We start from the raw sequence: 18,315 nt of genomic DNA on the forward strand, positions 1-18,315 counted from the left end.
GGTAGGAAAAAAAAATTAAAATTGGAACAAATGTGAAATTTAAAAAAAAGAAACTGGATTTGAAAACAAAAAAAAAGAGCTAAAACATTATCCATCCATAAAATTGAAAAGAAACATAAGATGCAATCCAGCAAAGTTCGACGACCAAAATCAAGGATAATCCATAGAGAGGATGGGGACAAGTTTGTAGCTGCGGATTTAGGAGGAGGCTTGTTGGTCTTCAACCTCTGTGATGAGTTTCTTAGTTCCCTTCTCGGCCAGCAAATCAGTGTACTCCTGGTACGGTGATTTTTTGAAGCTCGTCTCTTTCCAGAACTCTGGTGTCAGGAATCCATAAGTCTTCTGAAGACAATCAAATGTTGCCTGCAAAATACACATGATGTTTATTCAGTGAATGATTCAAAAACTCAATATAACCAAAAAAAAAGATACTAAAATCTTATACATAACGGATGTTATACTGTAACTAGCAATAACACAAAACAAATCATTCAATCACAATTCTAACTACCTCATCTATATTAGCATTAGGGGGACTAGATTTCTAAAATTTTGGAGCCCAATGGGCTAGGCCCAGTAAAGAAACAAAGTCCAAACCTTAACGAAGTTTCCGAGAGTTTTAGTGGACCCCCTGGAAGAAGTGAACACGTCATCAATCCCAGCGAACTGAAGCACCTTCTTAGGAACCCTAGCCGCCACAATCCCCGCACCTCTCGGAGCCGGCACCATCCTCACCGTAACAGACCCACACTTCCCCGTAACCTTACAAGGAACCGTATGCGGCTTCCCAATCTTGTTCCCCCAGTATCCTCTCCTCACCGGAATCACCGACAGCTTCGCCAATATAATCCCTCCTCTGATCGCCGTCGCCACCTCCTTGGAGCACTTCACACCCAATCCCACGTGCCCGTTCGTGTCCCCGACGACGACGAAGGCCTTGAACCTCGTCCTCTGACCGGCTCTGGTCTGCTTCTGAACCGGCATGATCTTCATCACCTCGTCTTTTAGGGTTGGGCCAACGAGGAGGTCGATGATCTGGTACTCCTTGACGGGGAGCGAGTGGAGGTAGATCTGCTCTAGCTTCTGGATCTTTCCGGCTTGCACGAGACGGCCGAGCTTGGTCACCGGAGTCCATTTCTCCTCCTCGGTGGGACGGCCTCCGCGTCTGCCGCCGCGTCCTCTCGGACCGCCGCGGCCACCGCGGTCGCCGCGACCTCCTCCGAATCCACGACCGAAGCCACCACGGTCTCCACCTCGCTCGGCGCCGCGTTCTCCGCCACGTTCCGCCATTTTGTCGAGAGTTTTCTTTTAAGAGATTGGAATCGCTGCGATGAGTGTTGTTAGAGTGAGCAAGCGAAAACCCTAGGCCTTGTCTTATATATGTTAACATAAGGATTCTAGGGTTTCTAAAGGCCTTGTCAGGGCTTGTTTTGTAACACTGATAATGGGCCTCTTAAATCATCGGCCCGGCTTTTAAAACAATGAGACGCTTTGGTCAAGTAACATAACTTTTTGGTGATCAGATCATGTTAAAGAGTAACAGAACTGACCAATTAGGTTTCATTTTTCATGTCTTTAAATTAAAATATTGAGTTACACATCATACTTAATCACAACAAAGAATACCATCATTCAGGTCCATATCAACTTAAAAACGTAACTTTTTATTCATTAATTTTACACACACCAATAGTATATGTAGTAGTATACAATAAAACAATAAAATCTCTTGAACATGTTGTTTATGTGTATATTCCTATACTATGTTTCATAATTAGACAATGTTTCTTTTAACTAATTCAATATCCACAAGTATATGTGTATATAGCATACTATTGTATACTCTGTAGCTATGTGTATTTGTATGTGTGTTTGGTTGGTCTAATTAATTAAGTGGATTTGCATTGAGGGAAAACAATGCCTTTATCCATCACATTAGCATTGCTGCAGCTTCCTTTTCCTCCCTTAATGTTCACTTTGTCAAGCACAATCCCTTGGCATGGATAGTTCTTGCTACAGTTCAACGTTATTGCTATGTCCGATGCGCTTGTGCCACTTATGTTCCGGTACACCACGTTCTTCACTTCGACCGCAGATGTCTGAAAATATATGTAGTATAGTGGTTACATCCAAAAATATCTATTACCATGAGTTTAAGAAGTTTTCATCAGATTCGAGCAAACCTGTTCGGTGCATTTGCTCTTGTCGCAATAATCTTGGTCGATTATGATTGGATTCTTCACATTGTCCATCTGAATGTTCTGGAATATGATATCGCTAGCAGTTCCTGACCCTCCCTGAATTGAATAGGTTAATAAGTAGCAAATTAGAAACAAAGTGTGGGAAATGTGAGAAGGCTAGTCTAGACGGAAAGGGCTTGTTTGTGACGTTCACCTGGTAAGTTTTGATCCTAACTCCATTGTCTGTACCAGAAAGCTTAGCACCATCCACAGTCACACCTGATACAAATGCCTTTGAATTGTCATCTCCTAAACTCCCAATGCTGTTCATATTCCAAAAAAAAAGATCAAATGTTCATAAATTTTAAATGATTACGGTTGAAAACATTTAGGTATATAAACTGAAAATAATTCATTGATACCTGATGCCGTGACCGGGACCACAAGTTAAATCATTGATATTAACATTTTGTGATCCAGTTTCAATAGATATACAATCATCACCTATCATTAAGACCAAACTCCATAAATTAAAATGATAAATGCTCTAAACTTTAGGTTCCTTGATATGCAAGCAACTCTTTCTAATCATGGGGATGTAAATAGATATGATAATAACCTGTTCCAATGGTGGATTTGGAGATTTGAATGTTTTGGCTGTTAGTGATGTGTATACCATCGGTGTTAGGACTATCAGCAGGCGCAGTGACCTCAACATTTGAGACCTGGACGTTGGAGCATTTCTCAATCGAAATCTGAATCTGTTGCGCATTTCTCACCCTCAGATTATTCACTCTCAAATTCTTCAAGTTGTAGAAAGTAAGAGTCTGCGTATAAATAATATATAACTTAGTTACCCAGTTATGATCAAAACAATCATTATACTGTATATGAAATAATCGTAAAACGTACCGTTGGTGCGTTTGTGCATGGCTTCATATAACAAAAAGATAAAAAAAAAAGAGTGTCAATATCTTCAATAAATCGATTGTATTATAAAGATGACATGCGGATATATCTATACTATTAAAACAGGATCATATTGTCCTTTTTACCTTAACCTGCCATTTTATTTAATAACATTGCATGTTTCATTAAAGACAATCAAGTAATATTAATAATACATCTATATTGGGCCTTTTTTTTTGGATCCAGCTCACATCAGATCTCTCTTGGGCTATTTGGGTCGATTAAGAAATCATATCTAATTCTCACATTTTTTTTCCTTTGGGCCATTGAGTCCAAGTTCAAATAATAATTTTTTCAACTATTCTTAATTATTATTTTTTTTTTCTTTTTTTAATATAATTTAAGCATTCATAAAAAAATTGAATTTTTTCATTGAAAAGTATAAATATTTATGAAAAGTATATAACTTTTTTTATTAAAATATTAACCACATAATAAAATTAATTATACCAACTTAATTCATTAAAGAAATAAAGTTTAATTTTTTTAAACATAAATAGTCATTTAAAATGAAATACGATAAATAAAGATAAAAAGTTTAAGTCTTTTATAAAATAAAACACAAATATATGAAAATATGACATTTACTAAATATTTGTCTATTGAAAAAAAATAATAATAAATCCGCGCTTTGAAAGCGCGGGTCAAAATCTAGTATTCATTAAATGAAACATTTACATACACACACACACACCTGAGCTTCGTTCCGTTTGCATGAGTTTTGCCACCACGTTTCGCCGTTTCCGTTGACAGTTCCGGTGGCTCCACCATCTACAGACAGACTGTTAACGCTATCAAACGTAATCCATTTGGTGATATCTTTGTAGTCTGATCGTTTTTGAGATGCCGATAATATTCCGAAGATCTGTAGTTCCATTCAGCAAACGCTCATTTAATTAATATATTCAAGTCCTTATATGTGATCATATATAGTACAAGTAGTCAACTATGTACTTCACCTGAACGGTAATGATTGATTTGCATGGACCATTTAATCGAATAGACTTGAGGAAGTAAGTCTTCCCTTCAGGAACTAAGAGATTAACAGCTCCAATTGAAGAACATGCTTTATTCCATGCATTCACGAACGCCTGATATGCATGCATGCAAGGATCATTAGCACAAACAACGTAAAGTTGTATACATGACCGTCTCATGAGTTTATATTTAGAAGCCATGTACATATTTTTGGATGTTATAACTAAGATAAATAATATATGGGTATGATCCTAGGAAGTACGTGTATATGCATATATACCTGCGTGTCATCGGTTTTTCCATCTCCTTTAGCTCCAAAATCAGAAACACTAACGGTGGTTGGAGGCCGCGAAGAGACTCGTGCAAAGCTTTTCAAACGTGTACCATCATCTCTTCGCTTTATTAAGCTATTGGATTTGAAATTTCCATAAGAATGATGATGATCATATCCATTAATGCTGCTTCTTGAAGCTTCGCACCATGAGAGCATCAAAAGAGCCCATAATAGGAACCCGACTAAAAGTTGGCAACAACGAGCCATTAATGTTGGTATGGAATACAAGTCGTTTTTGGGGGGTAGATTGAGAAATGTTTGATGTTTGTGATTCTTGTCTTTATGTTAGTTTGTTTTTGAAATTGTTGTGTCGACGAACGTGTATTTATAGACAATCAAAAGGAACAGTAAAAGTTTGGTTTCTTAAGCTTGAATGAGTTTGAGGTATGGACTGAAATTGAGATTGTCACGTAAACACTACTTTAGGCTATATAGTCTATATATTTTTCTTTCATTAGAGTTTCATACTTTTACTTCTCTTGTTTAATTTATTTATTGATTTATGTTGTCTCTTAGTGAGCCCATGCTTATTGTATTTTCTGCAAGAAACATCGCTTAATGATTTAAGGCAATTGAAAGTTTTTTATTGTTATTGGTACATGTTTTTTCAAGAAAATTGAGTTTCAAGTTGTGAATTGAACATACACCGAAGAAAATTATTGTGACAAACGACGGGTTTATGATGCAGCTATGAGTTCTTGTAACAATTAATATTAGTATATATGGTTCACCATGGCAGTCACATGAGTATCATCATCAATCAAGATCACTGTCCAGTTTTCTATATCTTTTCATAGCAGACGGCATGATGTGTAGTTTTACCTTATATATATATATATATGTTTAATAACTATAAAAGGATATAAACAAAAAAAGGCTAAAATAGGAAATATATAATATAAACTCATATGTTATATATTCTCAAATTCGAATTTACGTGCAAGATACATAACACAAAACAGGTGTTATTGGAAATAAAAGAACAGTCGTAATTTCGTGTACTATACAGATATGCGTAATTTTTGCAAAGAAAAAAAAATGCAACTTTTAAATGTTTTTGCTGGTGCATAACGAACTTATATGTTCGTGAATGTTCAAGTTGGAAAGGCGATAACTACCGATCATGTGACTGCCGCATTTTCTTCCGTTTTGATCTCATTGCTTGTATTGAAAGAATGAAATTTGGCGTTTAATTACATAGTCAAAATATCAACGTCATATGTATTAGACTTTCTGTTTGTTTGTTTGCTTGTCAAGTCGGGCCGTTATTGGCTACTAAAAATGCATATTTTTTGTTGTTCCCATCACCCACGTAAATCGGTTTATTAATGCATGGATATCAATCAAATCATTAATTTGACCTTTTACACCCTCAACGAAGAAAAAATGGAAACACAAATGCACCAAAGAAAACTACGTACGTACATTTCAAACATAGTTCTGCGGCACACAAATTGCATATGGCTGCCAAGTTAGGCGCAGCACGTGAGACTTGATTGAGTTAAGATTTAAGAACATACATATGTGAACATGTGTTTCCCGTTGAATAAATGTTCATGTTTTAGCTGAAATTTTTTTAGGTTTTTCTTTATTTGTCAAAGAGGATTTTTAGTCTGTGCAGTATTTGAAATTAACACGTGGTCAAAATTTCAATGCCATTTAACATGTAATTGAACAGTAAAAACTGGAGAGTTAAGAATCATGCATGAACCTCAGATTTTGTAATGCACAGTAGGTAATTATCGACTATGCAAAATATATAATATAGATCATCTAATAGACGTACATAAAATGGAAACGTATTTACATCATACAGATATATCATAAAGCATGTGTAAAGCTTGCTTGAAAGACTCGAAGGTATGGACGAAAGCATGACTTCTTGGAAACTTTCCTGGTCGTTGCTATAAGTTCCCTTAATTATAGGTTCTTGTTCATCCTTTGAAAAAAATTATGTGATGTATAGGATTCAACATGTCCATTGTTTTTTTTAGAGATCTTATGTTATAATTCACGCTTAAGAGATTTCAAAGTTTGGTGTTACTCAATATTTAAATGTAATATTATTGAACCCAAATGATTATTATTTTTTTATATTGAGTGCTTGCAAAACAGTTCAGGAAACTTGTATTCTTTGGATACATACTATATAATATATGTTATCTCCTATACATACTATTAATCTCATACCACAGCAAAAAATAATATAATACTTCACATTTTAAACATAATCTATATCTCATGTATCCTATGTCCATCCATTATCCAAATCTTCACACGAGCATTTGGATAAGGATCTAATTTATACATCCAATATGTCCATCCATATACGGATATCCCACAGACAAACATCATTTAAAATGTATTTAGTATATTCTTAAAACAGAAATTCAAATAGAATTAATTATTGGACCAAAGTTAATTATAGTTGAATTCTTTGATTAGATTGTTTTAAATATGGAAAATGGTGTCCGTGCGCACATATACACACACATATATGAAAATCTTTATGAATAATATACACATAAGGAGTATACCCATAACCGGACCAACAGCAAACTCTATGAATTTGTACGTTGTTATTGTGGAGATCAAAGATATCATGGAAAGGACACCGAAAGCCAAAGAGATCTCGTCAACGTATCTACTGAACGGATACCAGCGATGGCATCGGCAGCTGAATGCCTTAACTAATAGGTACATCAGGAAAGTTACGCCGTAGATCCTCAGTCGTATCACCGACCGTTGTGCCGGATGGCGGAGCTGCCGCGACTCCATCATTATCGTTTCTGTTAGCCGTCGTATCCATGAACACGAACACCATCAGGAAGACATTGATGATCAATGTGTGTAGAGCGGCTGAGAGCAACTCGTATTTGCGAGCAATCGAAACGACGATGAGAATATTATATAAAAAAAAAACGAAAAAGCTCCAAAGGGGAGTTCAATTACCTCGACACTACAAGTGGATACGGCGGCAAAGGAGGAGGCAATTTCGTCAAAGATCATCGAGTAGCAGCTCCAGAGTGAGATGATGCTCTTCATAGAGCAATTTCTTCCAATAACTTATAATTTTGGAGGCGTTCATACACCTACACAACGCTTCTTCGATCGAAAGCAAGGACAGTTAGAGCGTCTGTTTTGATTCTGTTCGCAGTGATGCAACTTGCAGGTCGAAGTGAGAAGAGAGTCGAGAAGGAAATTGAGACTAATTTTTTTCTTAACTATTTATCGTTCTTCTTCTTTTTCTTTGGGTGAATTATTGAGATATTCATATTGAGGCAAAATATTCACCAAATGACTATGTAATAAAGTGAAGCTTGGATCTGATAATTTTACATAGAAATTGACCAGATGCTCTTTTGTGTTGCGTACATCAAAAGCGATTTACAAAATCATATTGTACTATATTTATTACACAAATAGTACAGAATAATTGATTATGGTTATTTTTACTTGAGGATTAAAAATTGGTTGAAAAGATGAGGAAATAATGAACGGTAACAGTGGTGTAGAACATGCCGATAGGATGATGAGACAACCGTAATAGTTGTGGTGTTGATACTATAGGTAGAATAACAAAATACACAATACATATTATGTTAAAAATCTATTCTATTAGTCTAAAAAAATAGTAATCAGTCTAAAACTGTCAGCACATGAAGCATCCAGAACAAACCTTTCTCAATCTCGAACAGTAATCAATCTCCACTATCATAGAAAATCAATTTTTAACAAAGAAATCAATATGTTGACCAGAAATAGACAAAGAGATAAATATTATGGTTGTAACTCGATTGTTGATTTTTGGAATGGAATGATGTACAATGTCATATTCTATTAATTCAAAAAAAATTACTATTTGACATGAATGGAATGGAATACTCATTCCATCAATTCCTCAAAAATAGATAAATACAAAGAGGAATGATACCAAAACAAATTTGGTTATGATTCTTATAGATAAATACAAAGAGGAATGATACCAAAACAAATTCCATCTATTGTATTTCATTCTTATCATTCCATTTATTTTCATTCTATCAATTTCTTATTGTTTTACCAGTTACAACCTATATCACCAAACGGGTGGTAATCTATAGGATAAAGAGTTTGTTTCGTTGCGTTCAATTTCAAATATTTTTTGACAGAAAATGCTATTTTAAATTAGAATTTTTAAAAATTAATTTTCAGTATAAAAGAGATTATGTCATGACTGACCAAAACTTCGTCTCTAACTAGTGACCACAAAAAGAATAATAGGAACAAAGAAGAAATGAACGAAGAAGAACAAAATAATAAGAACATTTATTCTCTATTATTCCTTGCCGGATTTGAAATTATAATAATTTTACTTTGTGATTCTTTAAATTAAAAGGAATGAGAAGGAACATTTGGAAAAAAAATATTCTTTATAAATAGTGTCAAATTTAAGGAATGAAAAGTAATTATCTATTCTCACTCATTCCTTTGGTCATCATTTAGAGCCTTTATGTCTTCTAAAATAAGTGTGGGTCATATAATATCATTTTTTCATCAGTGGATCATATAATATCAAATGATAAATTATGGAATGACCACAAAAGTTACCAGTCTCAGTCGACTTGTTTTCCACAAGATATAATTTAGATGTAGCTGTTATATATGGATGAATGTAAGCAAATCGAGAGACGTTGAATATTGAATAATTATTGTACATTTTATTTGTTGCATGGTACATTTTGTCCTCACATACAATTTTAATTTATCTATACATACGAGCTTCTCTTGATCCATCGATTTTTCAACAATATAAAAATGCCTAGAGCTTAAATCGATACCCGTCAAAAACTAACATGTTGTGAGAAAGTGAAAAACAAAAACCAAAAGAATGAACAAATATTTGTCTTCCTTTGGAATCAGATTCAATTTAATCTTTTGAGATTGAGAATAATTGAGTATTTATGTTGGGGATTCCAAGCTCTACTCTGCATCACAATTATTAGAATTTAAGGATCCCTCTTCCTTCAGTTTGATACTAAGATTCTTAAACCGATCTCTCGAGAACTGCTTCGAAGCTTTTCTCCAATCCGTTCCTGTTTTCATCATCGTTGCAAACTCTTCATAACTTATTCTTCCGTCCTGCACAAGTTAAGTACCGTTCAAAAACATTCAAACGTCTAGTTTATAGGTTTTTTTTTACACTACAAAACATGTTTCTAACCTTATTGGTATCAACATCAAGGATAATGGCTTCGACAACTTCTTCACTAGTTGTGTCAAATTCATTCGCCAAAGCTTCTCGTAACTCCTCTATTTCGATATAACCACTCTTGTTTTGGTCGAAGAACGAAAAGGCTGTCTTTAAGTGCTCGTCACTGCCCATCTTTCTGATGTGTACCGATATGGCTACGAACTCATTAACGTCTAAGTATCCATCTTTGTCAACATCTCCCTGTATAACAACAAAAACGTTAGTTTATTACTTAATAGCTTGTTTGTCAAGTAACTATTGCTCAATAGCTTGTAGGTCAAGTACTTGTTGCTTAATAGCTTACCGCGTCCATCAAGATTTGAATGTCATCTTGAGGAACAACAATTCCTAGTTTACGCAATCCGATCCTTAGCTCCTCGATGGTAATCTTTCCTCTATTGCTAGTGTCCATCACTTGAAATCTTTCTTTGATGCCTGATGCTTCTTCAACCGATAAATGCTCAGCTATAACCTAAAGTAACAAAACCACAACATAAATATCTTAAGCTCTTCCAAAATATACAAATTGTCAAGAGAAGAGATGATAATTACATACCCTGAGTGCTCTTTTCTTGAGCTTGTTCATAACTGTGAACTGCTTAAGCCTTGCTCTCACGGTTTCACCTAATGATACATTTGGAGCATTCTTACCATCTTGTAACCATGGATGTTCTGTAAACCAAATATGGTTGGAGTCTCTTACTTAACTTTGATTCAATATGCATACTAAAAACAACTGCATTCTGAAAGCAAGATGATACCAAGCACTTGTTGAGCTGTAAGACGACGCTTTGGGTCAGGATGAAGCATCTTCTTGATCAGATCTTTTGCATTGGCAGAGACTTTAGGCCAGGGGTCTCTTCTGAAATCAATCACAGACCGAAGAATAGCTTTGGCGACTCCATGGTCAGTTTCTAGAAACAAACAAGATAGGAAAGACTCTATCAACATTGTATGATTCTACAAAAAAAAAACACTGACACAAAACAAGTTGTGTGACAAAGCTAAACCTGCCCAAAAAGGTGGAACACCACATAGCAATATGTAAAGAATTACTCCTGCGCTCCAAATGTCAATCTCTGGTCCATAACTCTGCTTTAGTACCTCAGGAGCCATGTAGTAAGGACTCCCAACGATTTCATTAAACCTCTCACCTGCAAAGATAAACACTTGTAGGTTAAACATTGCTTCTTGGCCAATCATCCTAGATAAAAGCATTACCTGGTTTAAAGAAAACAGAGAGACCAAAATCAATGGCCTTCAAAGATGCAGTTTCCTTTTTGTTTGCAAACAAGAAGTTCTCAGGCTTTAGGTCTCTATGCATTACACCATGCTTATGGCACATCTGAAACCAACACGGAAACACACATTATGAAAAAACAACAAAGACGTGCCTCTCAAGCAATGTTATGTAGATCAATATTGCCATCAAAAACCTAATGTACCTGAACAACTTCCATGATTGTCTTAACAACCGAAGCTGCAGCTCTCTCCGTGTAATGCCCTCTAGCCACAATCCTATCGAAAAGCTCACCGCCTTCACAAAGCTCCATAACCAAATGCACAGCTTTGTCATCCTCGTAAGTCTCTTTCAACGTGACGATGTTCGGATGCTCAGGCATAATCCTCATGATCTCAGCTTCCCTCCTAACGTCATCTATATCCACAGCCGTTCTCAGCTTCTTCTTTAAGATGGATTTGCACGCGAAAACATCCCCGGTCTCGTTGTCTGTGCATAGATACGTTACACCGAACTCTCCTCGACCTAGCTCCCGACCTAGTTTGTATCTCAGCTTGATCTCTCGACCCGTTGGCTCCTTGAGGACGACAAGCTTCTCCCCGTCGTGGCGGTGGCCGTAGTCGATGGAGAAGGGATTTGCAAGTTTTAAACCTTTCTTTAGCTTTTCATTTACAATCAAAGATCCAGCCGTTCCACAGCAATTCCCCATTATACAATTAAAATGTTCTTGAAAACGTAAAAGGAGGAAACAAGAACCCTAATCAAAGGACCGTAGACTTGTAATCAAATGAACGTAAAGCCAAACATATCAAACTGTTCTTCTTTCTCATCAAATACAGAGAGATATGGAAGGAAGGTTTAAAAACAGAACAAGGAAAAACAAAAGTCCTTCCTTCCCGAAGTCTCTCTGTATTTCTTGTTATCTTGATTTCTGTTTTTATTTTCCTTTAGATATGTCTTTCTGTAATCATTTATTTTTAGGTCTTTTCTTACGTAATGTCCAAGCAAATCTGAAAATAACCCCTAAATAAAAGAACGATTATAGGATCACGATCATTTTCTTGTTTTTCATATCCAAGAAGAAAACAAATTTTTTACTTCAATCATTTACATGGTTTTTTTCTTTCTTTTATTTTTGGTATACGAAAGGAAATGTCATGTTTCAATTTTCTTCTTGTCCATAATTAACATGTGTCATGTACAATCTGGTGCTATGTGTTATAAATACCTTATCTTAATCAAAGTGCTTTTTGGTGCTATTTTCTATAAAAAAAAAAATCTCATATGATAAAAGTTGGGATAAATGTTATTGAGAACATTCAACTTCCTACCAATCGATTATCGCTCTCTTCAACCATATCACCAAAATATCATATACGTTAGGTTTTGTACCTTTAGTGGACGGGGTCTATAACTATTGTTACCCTATCTATCTTCCATAAAATAGAATACTTGTTTAGTTATGTACTTATTCTATCTGATTAATTCTGTGGCTAAAAACTGGTAGATACTCACAAATCAGTATTTCTACGTATCTTTTATCTATGTGTACATAATAATTGGAAGTAAAATCCTGTTTTTAGCAACAAAAAAAAAATATAAGTTTATGATTGATCAAGAAAAGAACTAGGAGAAGGAGAAGCAAGAACGTTTGGAAGGAGACCGACCAACGGCTCTCATGAGATTAGCAACTTCTACAACTTTTGCAACCTCCGTTCCTCTCTTCGCTTCCGCTGTTGCTCTCCTCTCCTCCGCTTTTCTCTGCGCTCTCGCCACTTGGTTCTGTGTTTTCTCCATCGCCTTCGCCTTTCTCTCCTCTAGCTTCCTCTGCATGCATCGAAACCAAATTATAATTTTCTGTAGGCCACATTTTCTATAGTTTAGTTTACATTATACCTTTAAGTTATTAAAGCATATATACTAGAGGTTTTCACTTACGTAGTAGTATGATTCTTATAAGATGAATAGATAATATAAAAACATTGCAAACATACAAGATACGAACATTAACAGTTAACACCTGAGTTATCAAAATTCAAACCATTTCACACCAAATTAATTATATACAAATTATGTCCCCACTTCACCTAACTGAACCTATCTACAACTCATTCATTGTTTTTTTTGTTTAATTTCAGAAACATAAACTAAATGGTTTACTGTCCACTTGGACTGACTCCAAAGATTTTTCAATCACAACTTTTATATTGCTAAATATAATACATCGTCAGCCTATATCAGTCACGCGCGAATGCTCTATATTAACCATATAGTGTCTGTGTTTCTAATCATCGTAGCTAGGATGGAAAATTTTAATTAATTACAATAAAATTTAAATTTCACCTCGATTTTCTTCATCCAAGAATTGGCCTTATGGACTTGCTCGTTAACCCGACCATTAATAACGGCGTCTTCTCTCTTAAACCTGTTATTAATCTTAGCCAGTTTAGCCGTCTGCCATGCCGTTATCTTAGCTTCCACCTCTTCCCTCTTCACCCTTTGTACTGACGTCATCCCACCTCGACCCTGAACCTGACCCGACTCATTTCCACTTCCCTGATCCAAACTCGAATCCGGATACTGCTCCGGTACTATTGCCAATGGGTTCATCTCCTCTTCTTCCCTCTCCTCATGGATACTCCTCATCAACTCCTCACCTTGCGTGACGTCACGAGCCGTTGGTTCGTTGTTGTTTCCCATGGATGAGCCGGCGATGACTAGAGCGTTGAACTCTCTGCTTATGGTTGTGAAGTTTTCACCAGAAGAAGCGCCTTCGCTTATGGAAGTCGTCGTTGACCTAGTTGGAGAAAAATAGCCTCGCAAGGCAGGAGGTGGTGGCAACACTGTAGTAGACGCTGGAGCAAGCGCGTGGATGTCTCTCACGACAGCCTCCGGCGTCACATCCCGGCTGGTGCGGTCCGGCGAGCTTTCTTGACCGTAGAGAGTTAACATCATCTAGGGTTTTAGGAACTAGGCAAAAAAGAAGATAATCATGGTCTGATCTGTATCAAAGTAGTTTGATCTATTTGGGCTTAGATACTCTTCGGTAATGTCAAAGGTTTTAGCTTCTTTTTTTCTTAATTAGATTAGAGGAGAAAATAACACTACAAGACAAAGAAAAATAGTTAAATGTCGAATTTTCAAGAAGGTTATTAATTCTAAAACATGACAAAGGACCTCTTCATGAAAACAACGTTGGTCCAGTAGATAACGACTGCATTTAACTAGGCTTCGGAGACGTGCTTGTTTATCATGAGTTGTAAGAAAAAGACAATAATAAATTTATAACTTATCTTTCTTTACATTGTTTATCATGATACTATGAGGTTTTATTAGGAATCAAAGTTGGAAATAAACCAGAAAAACCAAACGAATTAATTCGAAATGCTTGAAGGAAATCAAACAAAAATTAGTAAACCAGGTTTAATTATTATAAATTAGGAAACCGAATCCGGACGGAAACTAAATGGTTCGAGTGTCGGCAAGTTTGAACCCCACCACGAAAGACATGATAATATACGTCTCAACTACAAAACGATGTTTTCAACGTGGCCATGTCTAATTAGTTGAATGTTCCCGCCAGACTATGCTGCATATGTCAGCATCAAATATGGATCTAAATGGTTTGAAGATGCCACTATAGGCTATAGCATTGCCACGTACTAGATGTCACTTCTGTTTAAATTCGTCTTTTTCTGATAGTGTAGTGGATTTTCAATTTCTTATATTAATCTGCTATGCTTTTCATTATATTTAGTGACATTTTATCAACAACGTTTAACCAATGAATACCTAGCTATATCAACTACATTGATCAAAAAAGAAAGAATACCTATCACTTAGTTTTATATACGTGTCATGTTTTCCGGCGCGGGGAGGGTTTAAGTTTCAACCACTCACAGTTTTAGACTACACCAGGGTTTATGTTGTATGGTTTGAACTTTGAACGTTCTAGGTACAACGGTTACGTTTCTAAACCTCAAAAGTTGGATGTAAAGTTTGGTGTTTAAAACGTTGCACAAAGCACACTGAGCATTCTTATATGTTACAAATGTGAAATGTCCATGATGTTTCTTTCCCCGATTGTGAATGCCTTAAACGCTTCTAGAATCGTACTCTCCTGAAAGCATATGTAGACTGTTAACTTTGTTGTGTAAAGTTCTTGGGTTCCAGACGTTGAGACATAGACCAGATGCAGCCCCAAACTATTTTTTTTTTGGATTTGGCCCAAGACTTTCTTTTTCTTTTCCCGCCATCCAACTTTTTTTTTTGAACAACTCCATCCAACTTTTCTTTGTGGTTCGAATGTATGATTTAATACAAACAAACAAACTGCCAAAAAAAAAATTGAATGAACAGCCTGCAATATCTGTCTATGAAAAATTAGACCATTTGATATCGAGGGGAAAATGGACCATGCGTTTATAGTGGCCTCGAATGAAATCACACTGATCAAGTACTTTTACGTAAATAAATTTTCAAATGACGAAATGGTTGCATGATCTATTTGAGTTAAGGTATCAGAGTTTCACAGTCCTATGAATATCAACATCAATGAAACTATTTAGAACTGATTATTATATTCCTCACAACAATACCCAACACCAATGCAGTGAATGCACACCTGAGACCTCTTCTATTACGACATATACATTTTTTTTTAAATGTAGATATGATATAAGCCTATAACTGTAGACCAATCTTCTAATTTTGGTTAAAAGTACGCTATATCATTTCTATTTAGTTTCTTTCAAAAATTGAAAGTATACATATTTTGGTTAAAACTTAAAAAGTTTGTAAATTAGTTAACTTAAAATATACATTTGACCAGGTAACACACGGATGATAATGCTAAAATGACTCAAAGCCACACAATGAAATAAAAATTCAACGATGAGTTTCCTTAATTTACATTATTGATGTTAATTTCCTAATATTTAGTTATAAATCGTTACCTAAAGATAACTTCTCTAAAAATAACTTACTTACCTCCCGTATAAATCCCCGTGAACATCATCTAGTTTTCTTCAGACCTGCAAGAAACAATAAAAAAGTAACAAAACTACCAAAAAAAGAAGTAAAAAAAAAACCTTTCAGGTCTCAACTAAAAATGGAGATGAAGACGATTGCCTGCGGAGTTCTTTTCGCTGCTGCTTCCATGACCGCCGTCATGGCAACAGAAGTTGGAGCTCCGGCACCAGGACCCGCCGCAAGCGGAGCCTCAGTAGTCGTACCGGCTCTTGGCTCTTTGGTTGGGGCTTCCCTCGTGTCTCTCTTCACCTACTACTTGAACTAAATTAAGTTTATACAAAAAAAAGTTGATTTCTCTACTATGTCCGATTTTGAACGTATTGTTTAGACAGGCAAAGTGAATAAGACGGAAGAGCTAATAATTTGATTATGATCAGACAAATTTTATGTAATGCTGATTAATAAAAATAAATAAATGTGTTCTTCTACTCGTTCTTTTTCTGTTTCGTCTTGTCCATATATTTTCCTCATATCCTACTTAAAAACCATAACTTGATTGACTATTTTTTTACGTCATTTATTAGGCAACACTAGTCCTTATATTTTACGCATATAAGATAAAAAAAACAATTCAATCACTTTCCCTTGGCAAACACAAATTAGCCACAAAGAAGGGGCATTTTCTCTACGAATTGGCGACACAATTTTACAATCCCGTCAATCATCATTATTGATAAATTTTAATACTATGTCATAGTTAAAAAAAATAATTAACAAATAAAAATGATTAAATAAAGGTTTTTACTACTTTTCACTAGAAAAACTCTCAAATATTTCTTTCAAGCGCAATTTGTTATTCAATTAGTGGTATACTTATTATAATTTTTTTTTATAAAACAAAATAAGAATATTTTCACTTTTTTTAGGAACTCTCTAAGCCCTTCCAAAAACCACTTCATCCGAGGGATTTGATACACGCGTCGTGAGTCTCATAATCTGGAGTGTGGACCATCCCCTTACGTTAGGACCACCGTGTGCTTGTTTCCCTACAACACACAAGTCTCCAGGACCACATTATATGATGTTCTTGAGTTTGACCAACCAAGTCGCTTCTTGAATCTTTGGTCATCTCGTTTCAAATCCAATAACAAACTCTTCTCGGCGATTTGTTTGCTCTGTAGTTCGAAAACGTTCCTTTTAAGATGGTCTGGTGGAGAAAGAAAAAACAAGAAGTCAACGAGCGTCAGAGAATGTTTATGAAGAATGGTTCGTTACTACTTGAAGAGCTGATTGCGATTAGTGATGATGCTACATCAAATCCTATAAAACATTTCTCAGCTGATCAGATCCTTGAAGCCACCAACAACTTCAGCCGCAGTAATCTTGTCCGCATCGATAGATTCCGTCATTACAAAGGCATGCTCGATGACCGTCTCGTGCTTATCAAGAAATGGGCTTATGGAGGATCAATTTTCTCTGAAAAGATATACCGCGACTTAGCGGTTTCATCAATGGTTAGTGGTCACAAAAACTTCCTGAAACTGTTAGGATGCTGCCTAGAATTTTCTTACCCGGTTCTAGTTTGTGAGTACGCAGAAGTAATAACTCGTAGCTTAAGAGGAGCTAGATGTCCTATTGATCCATCACTAACATGGAGTATGAGAATCGTTATAGCAAAGGAGATAGCAAACGCTTTATCTTACCTTCACACATCGTTTTCAAGAACTCTAATCCATAAAGATATACAGCCTTGTCAGATTTTCTTGAATGAGAATGGAACAGCAAAGCTAGGTGAGTTTTGCAACTGTGTTTTCATTCCTGAAGGCGAAACATATGTTCAAGATGATGTAGTGGAAGGGACATATGGGTTTCTTGACCCTAACTATGCGTCAAAAGGTTTGGTTACTGAGAAGACTGATGTGTATAGCTTTGGAGCGTTTATGTTTGTTCTTTTAACTGGAAGAATACCGCAACCGATGTTTTGGAAAAGAGGAGATCATTTGGTGGAAGATCCAAAGCGTTTGTCTAGATTGGTCATGGATGGGAGATTTGATAAGGTTGTAGATAAGAATATGTTGGTTGTTGAGGGTAGAGACATAGAGCAAGAGAGACTGCAAGTGGAAGCGTTTCTTGAGCTCTCGTTGAGATGCATTGGTCGTCTTGGGGATGTTCCAAACATGACTGATGTGGCTAAAGAGCTTGAAAGGATTGAGAGATTGAAAAGTGTTCCTTGTTTAGTCAAAGAAACAGTTTAAACCTTTTTTTTATTAAGCTCTTCGTCATTTGGTGAATCAGATGAGAAGATTTGTATCCTATATACTGATAAAAGGATGTTCACTTTAGATGAGACTTATTTGGCGCTTCTCACCTCGTAATGATGCGGTTTGCTTTTTGCTTAGCTATCAATGCT

At 35.8% G+C, this 18,315-nt stretch overlaps 6 protein-coding genes across 6 annotated transcripts; 2 read left to right on the forward strand and 4 right to left on the reverse strand.

Annotated features, from left to right (window-relative positions):
- Positions 1-2: 2 nt before the first annotated feature.
- Positions 3-1,358, reverse strand: LOC103866593 (40S ribosomal protein S2-3). Its single transcript, XM_009144533.3, has 2 exons — positions 598-1,358; positions 3-363 (listed from the first exon to the last, which is right to left on the reverse strand). Exons 1-2 carry the CDS (start codon positions 1,288-1,290, stop codon positions 199-201), a joined length of 858 nt encoding a protein of 285 aa, XP_009142781.2. The 5' UTR covers positions 1,291-1,358; the 3' UTR covers positions 3-198.
- Positions 1,320-6,260, reverse strand: LOC103866594 (polygalacturonase ADPG2). Its single transcript, XM_009144537.2, has 9 exons — positions 4,408-6,260; positions 4,109-4,240; positions 3,844-4,014; positions 3,093-3,113; positions 2,800-3,007; positions 2,603-2,684; positions 2,395-2,503; positions 2,184-2,297; positions 1,320-2,099 (listed from the first exon to the last, which is right to left on the reverse strand). The coding sequence occupies exons 1-9, from the start codon at positions 4,666-4,668 to the stop codon at positions 1,890-1,892; spliced, it is 1,308 nt and encodes a 435-aa protein (XP_009142785.1). The 5' UTR covers positions 4,669-6,260; the 3' UTR covers positions 1,320-1,889.
- Positions 6,261-9,251: 2,991 nt separating this feature from the next.
- Positions 9,252-11,837, reverse strand: LOC103866595 (calcium-dependent protein kinase 14). The gene is made up of 8 exons (XM_009144538.3): positions 11,140-11,837; positions 10,916-11,039; positions 10,705-10,848; positions 10,456-10,608; positions 10,251-10,366; positions 9,999-10,166; positions 9,665-9,895; positions 9,252-9,582 (listed from the first exon to the last, which is right to left on the reverse strand). The coding sequence occupies exons 1-8, from the start codon at positions 11,641-11,643 to the stop codon at positions 9,424-9,426; spliced, it is 1,599 nt and encodes a 532-aa protein (XP_009142786.1). The 5' UTR covers positions 11,644-11,837; the 3' UTR covers positions 9,252-9,423.
- A 599-nt stretch (positions 11,838-12,436) lies between these two features.
- On the reverse strand, positions 12,437-16,027 carry LOC103866596 (remorin 4.2). The gene is made up of 3 exons (XM_009144539.3): positions 15,924-16,027; positions 13,278-15,266; positions 12,437-12,761 (listed from the first exon to the last, which is right to left on the reverse strand). The coding sequence occupies exons 2-3, from the start codon at positions 13,887-13,889 to the stop codon at positions 12,561-12,563; spliced, it is 813 nt and encodes a 270-aa protein (XP_009142787.1). The 5' UTR covers positions 13,890-15,266; positions 15,924-16,027; the 3' UTR covers positions 12,437-12,560.
- On the forward strand, positions 15,952-16,396 carry LOC103866597 (arabinogalactan protein 23). The gene has a single exon (XM_009144540.3). It carries the CDS (start codon positions 16,045-16,047, stop codon positions 16,228-16,230), a length of 186 nt encoding a protein of 61 aa, XP_009142788.1. The 5' UTR covers positions 15,952-16,044; the 3' UTR covers positions 16,231-16,396.
- A 475-nt stretch (positions 16,397-16,871) lies between these two features.
- LOC103866598 (non-functional pseudokinase ZED1) lies at positions 16,872-18,256 on the forward strand. Its single transcript, XM_009144541.3, has one exon. It carries the CDS (start codon positions 17,108-17,110, stop codon positions 18,158-18,160), a length of 1,053 nt encoding a protein of 350 aa, XP_009142789.1. The 5' UTR covers positions 16,872-17,107; the 3' UTR covers positions 18,161-18,256.
- Positions 18,257-18,315: the final 59 nt, after the last annotated feature.

Source organism: Brassica rapa, chromosome A05 (assembly GCF_000309985.2).
Source record: "Brassica rapa cultivar Chiifu-401-42 chromosome A05, CAAS_Brap_v3.01, whole genome shotgun sequence".
In the NCBI taxonomy this organism is placed as follows: domain Eukaryota; kingdom Viridiplantae; phylum Streptophyta; class Magnoliopsida; order Brassicales; family Brassicaceae; genus Brassica; species Brassica rapa.

What these genes read in the sequence shown, in the direction of transcription:
- LOC103866593 (XM_009144533.3), bottom strand. Translation starts at nt 1,290, where the DNA reads ATGGCGGAACGTGGCGGAGAACGCGGCGCCGAGCGAGGTGGAGACCGT. An exon ending in CTCTCGGAAACTTCGTTAAG is followed by an intron (nt 364 to 597) that starts GTTTGGACTTTG and finishes TGTATTTTGCAG; the next exon opens with GCAACATTTGATTGTCTTCA.
- LOC103866594 (XM_009144537.2), bottom strand. Translation starts at nt 4,668, where the DNA reads ATGGCTCGTTGTTGCCAACTTTTAGTCGGGTTCCTATTATGGGCTCTT. An exon ending in CAAATCCACCATTGGAACAG is followed by an intron (nt 2,685 to 2,799) that starts GTTATTATCATA and finishes TCTTAATGATAG; the next exon opens with GTGATGATTGTATATCTATT. An exon ending in GGTCCCGGTCACGGCATCAG is followed by an intron (nt 2,504 to 2,602) that starts GTATCAATGAAT and finishes GAATATGAACAG; the next exon opens with CATTGGGAGTTTAGGAGATG.
- LOC103866595 (XM_009144538.3), bottom strand. Translation starts at nt 11,643, where the DNA reads ATGGGGAATTGCTGTGGAACGGCTGGATCTTTGATTGTAAATGAAAAG. An exon ending in TCAAGAAAAGAGCACTCAGG is followed by an intron (nt 10,167 to 10,250) that starts GTATGTAATTAT and finishes TTGTTACTTTAG; the next exon opens with GTTATAGCTGAGCATTTATC. An exon ending in TTCAAATCTTGATGGACGCG is followed by an intron (nt 9,896 to 9,998) that starts GTAAGCTATTAA and finishes GTTGTTATACAG; the next exon opens with GGAGATGTTGACAAAGATGG.
- LOC103866596 (XM_009144539.3), bottom strand. Translation starts at nt 13,889, where the DNA reads ATGATGTTAACTCTCTACGGTCAAGAAAGCTCGCCGGACCGCACCAGC. An exon ending in CTTGGATGAAGAAAATCGAG is followed by an intron (nt 12,762 to 13,277) that starts GTGAAATTTAAA and finishes CGATGCATGCAG; the next exon opens with AGGAAGCTAGAGGAGAGAAA.
- LOC103866597 (XM_009144540.3), top strand. Translation starts at nt 16,045, where the DNA reads ATGGAGATGAAGACGATTGCCTGCGGAGTTCTTTTCGCTGCTGCTTCC.
- LOC103866598 (XM_009144541.3), top strand. Translation starts at nt 17,108, where the DNA reads ATGGTCTGGTGGAGAAAGAAAAAACAAGAAGTCAACGAGCGTCAGAGA.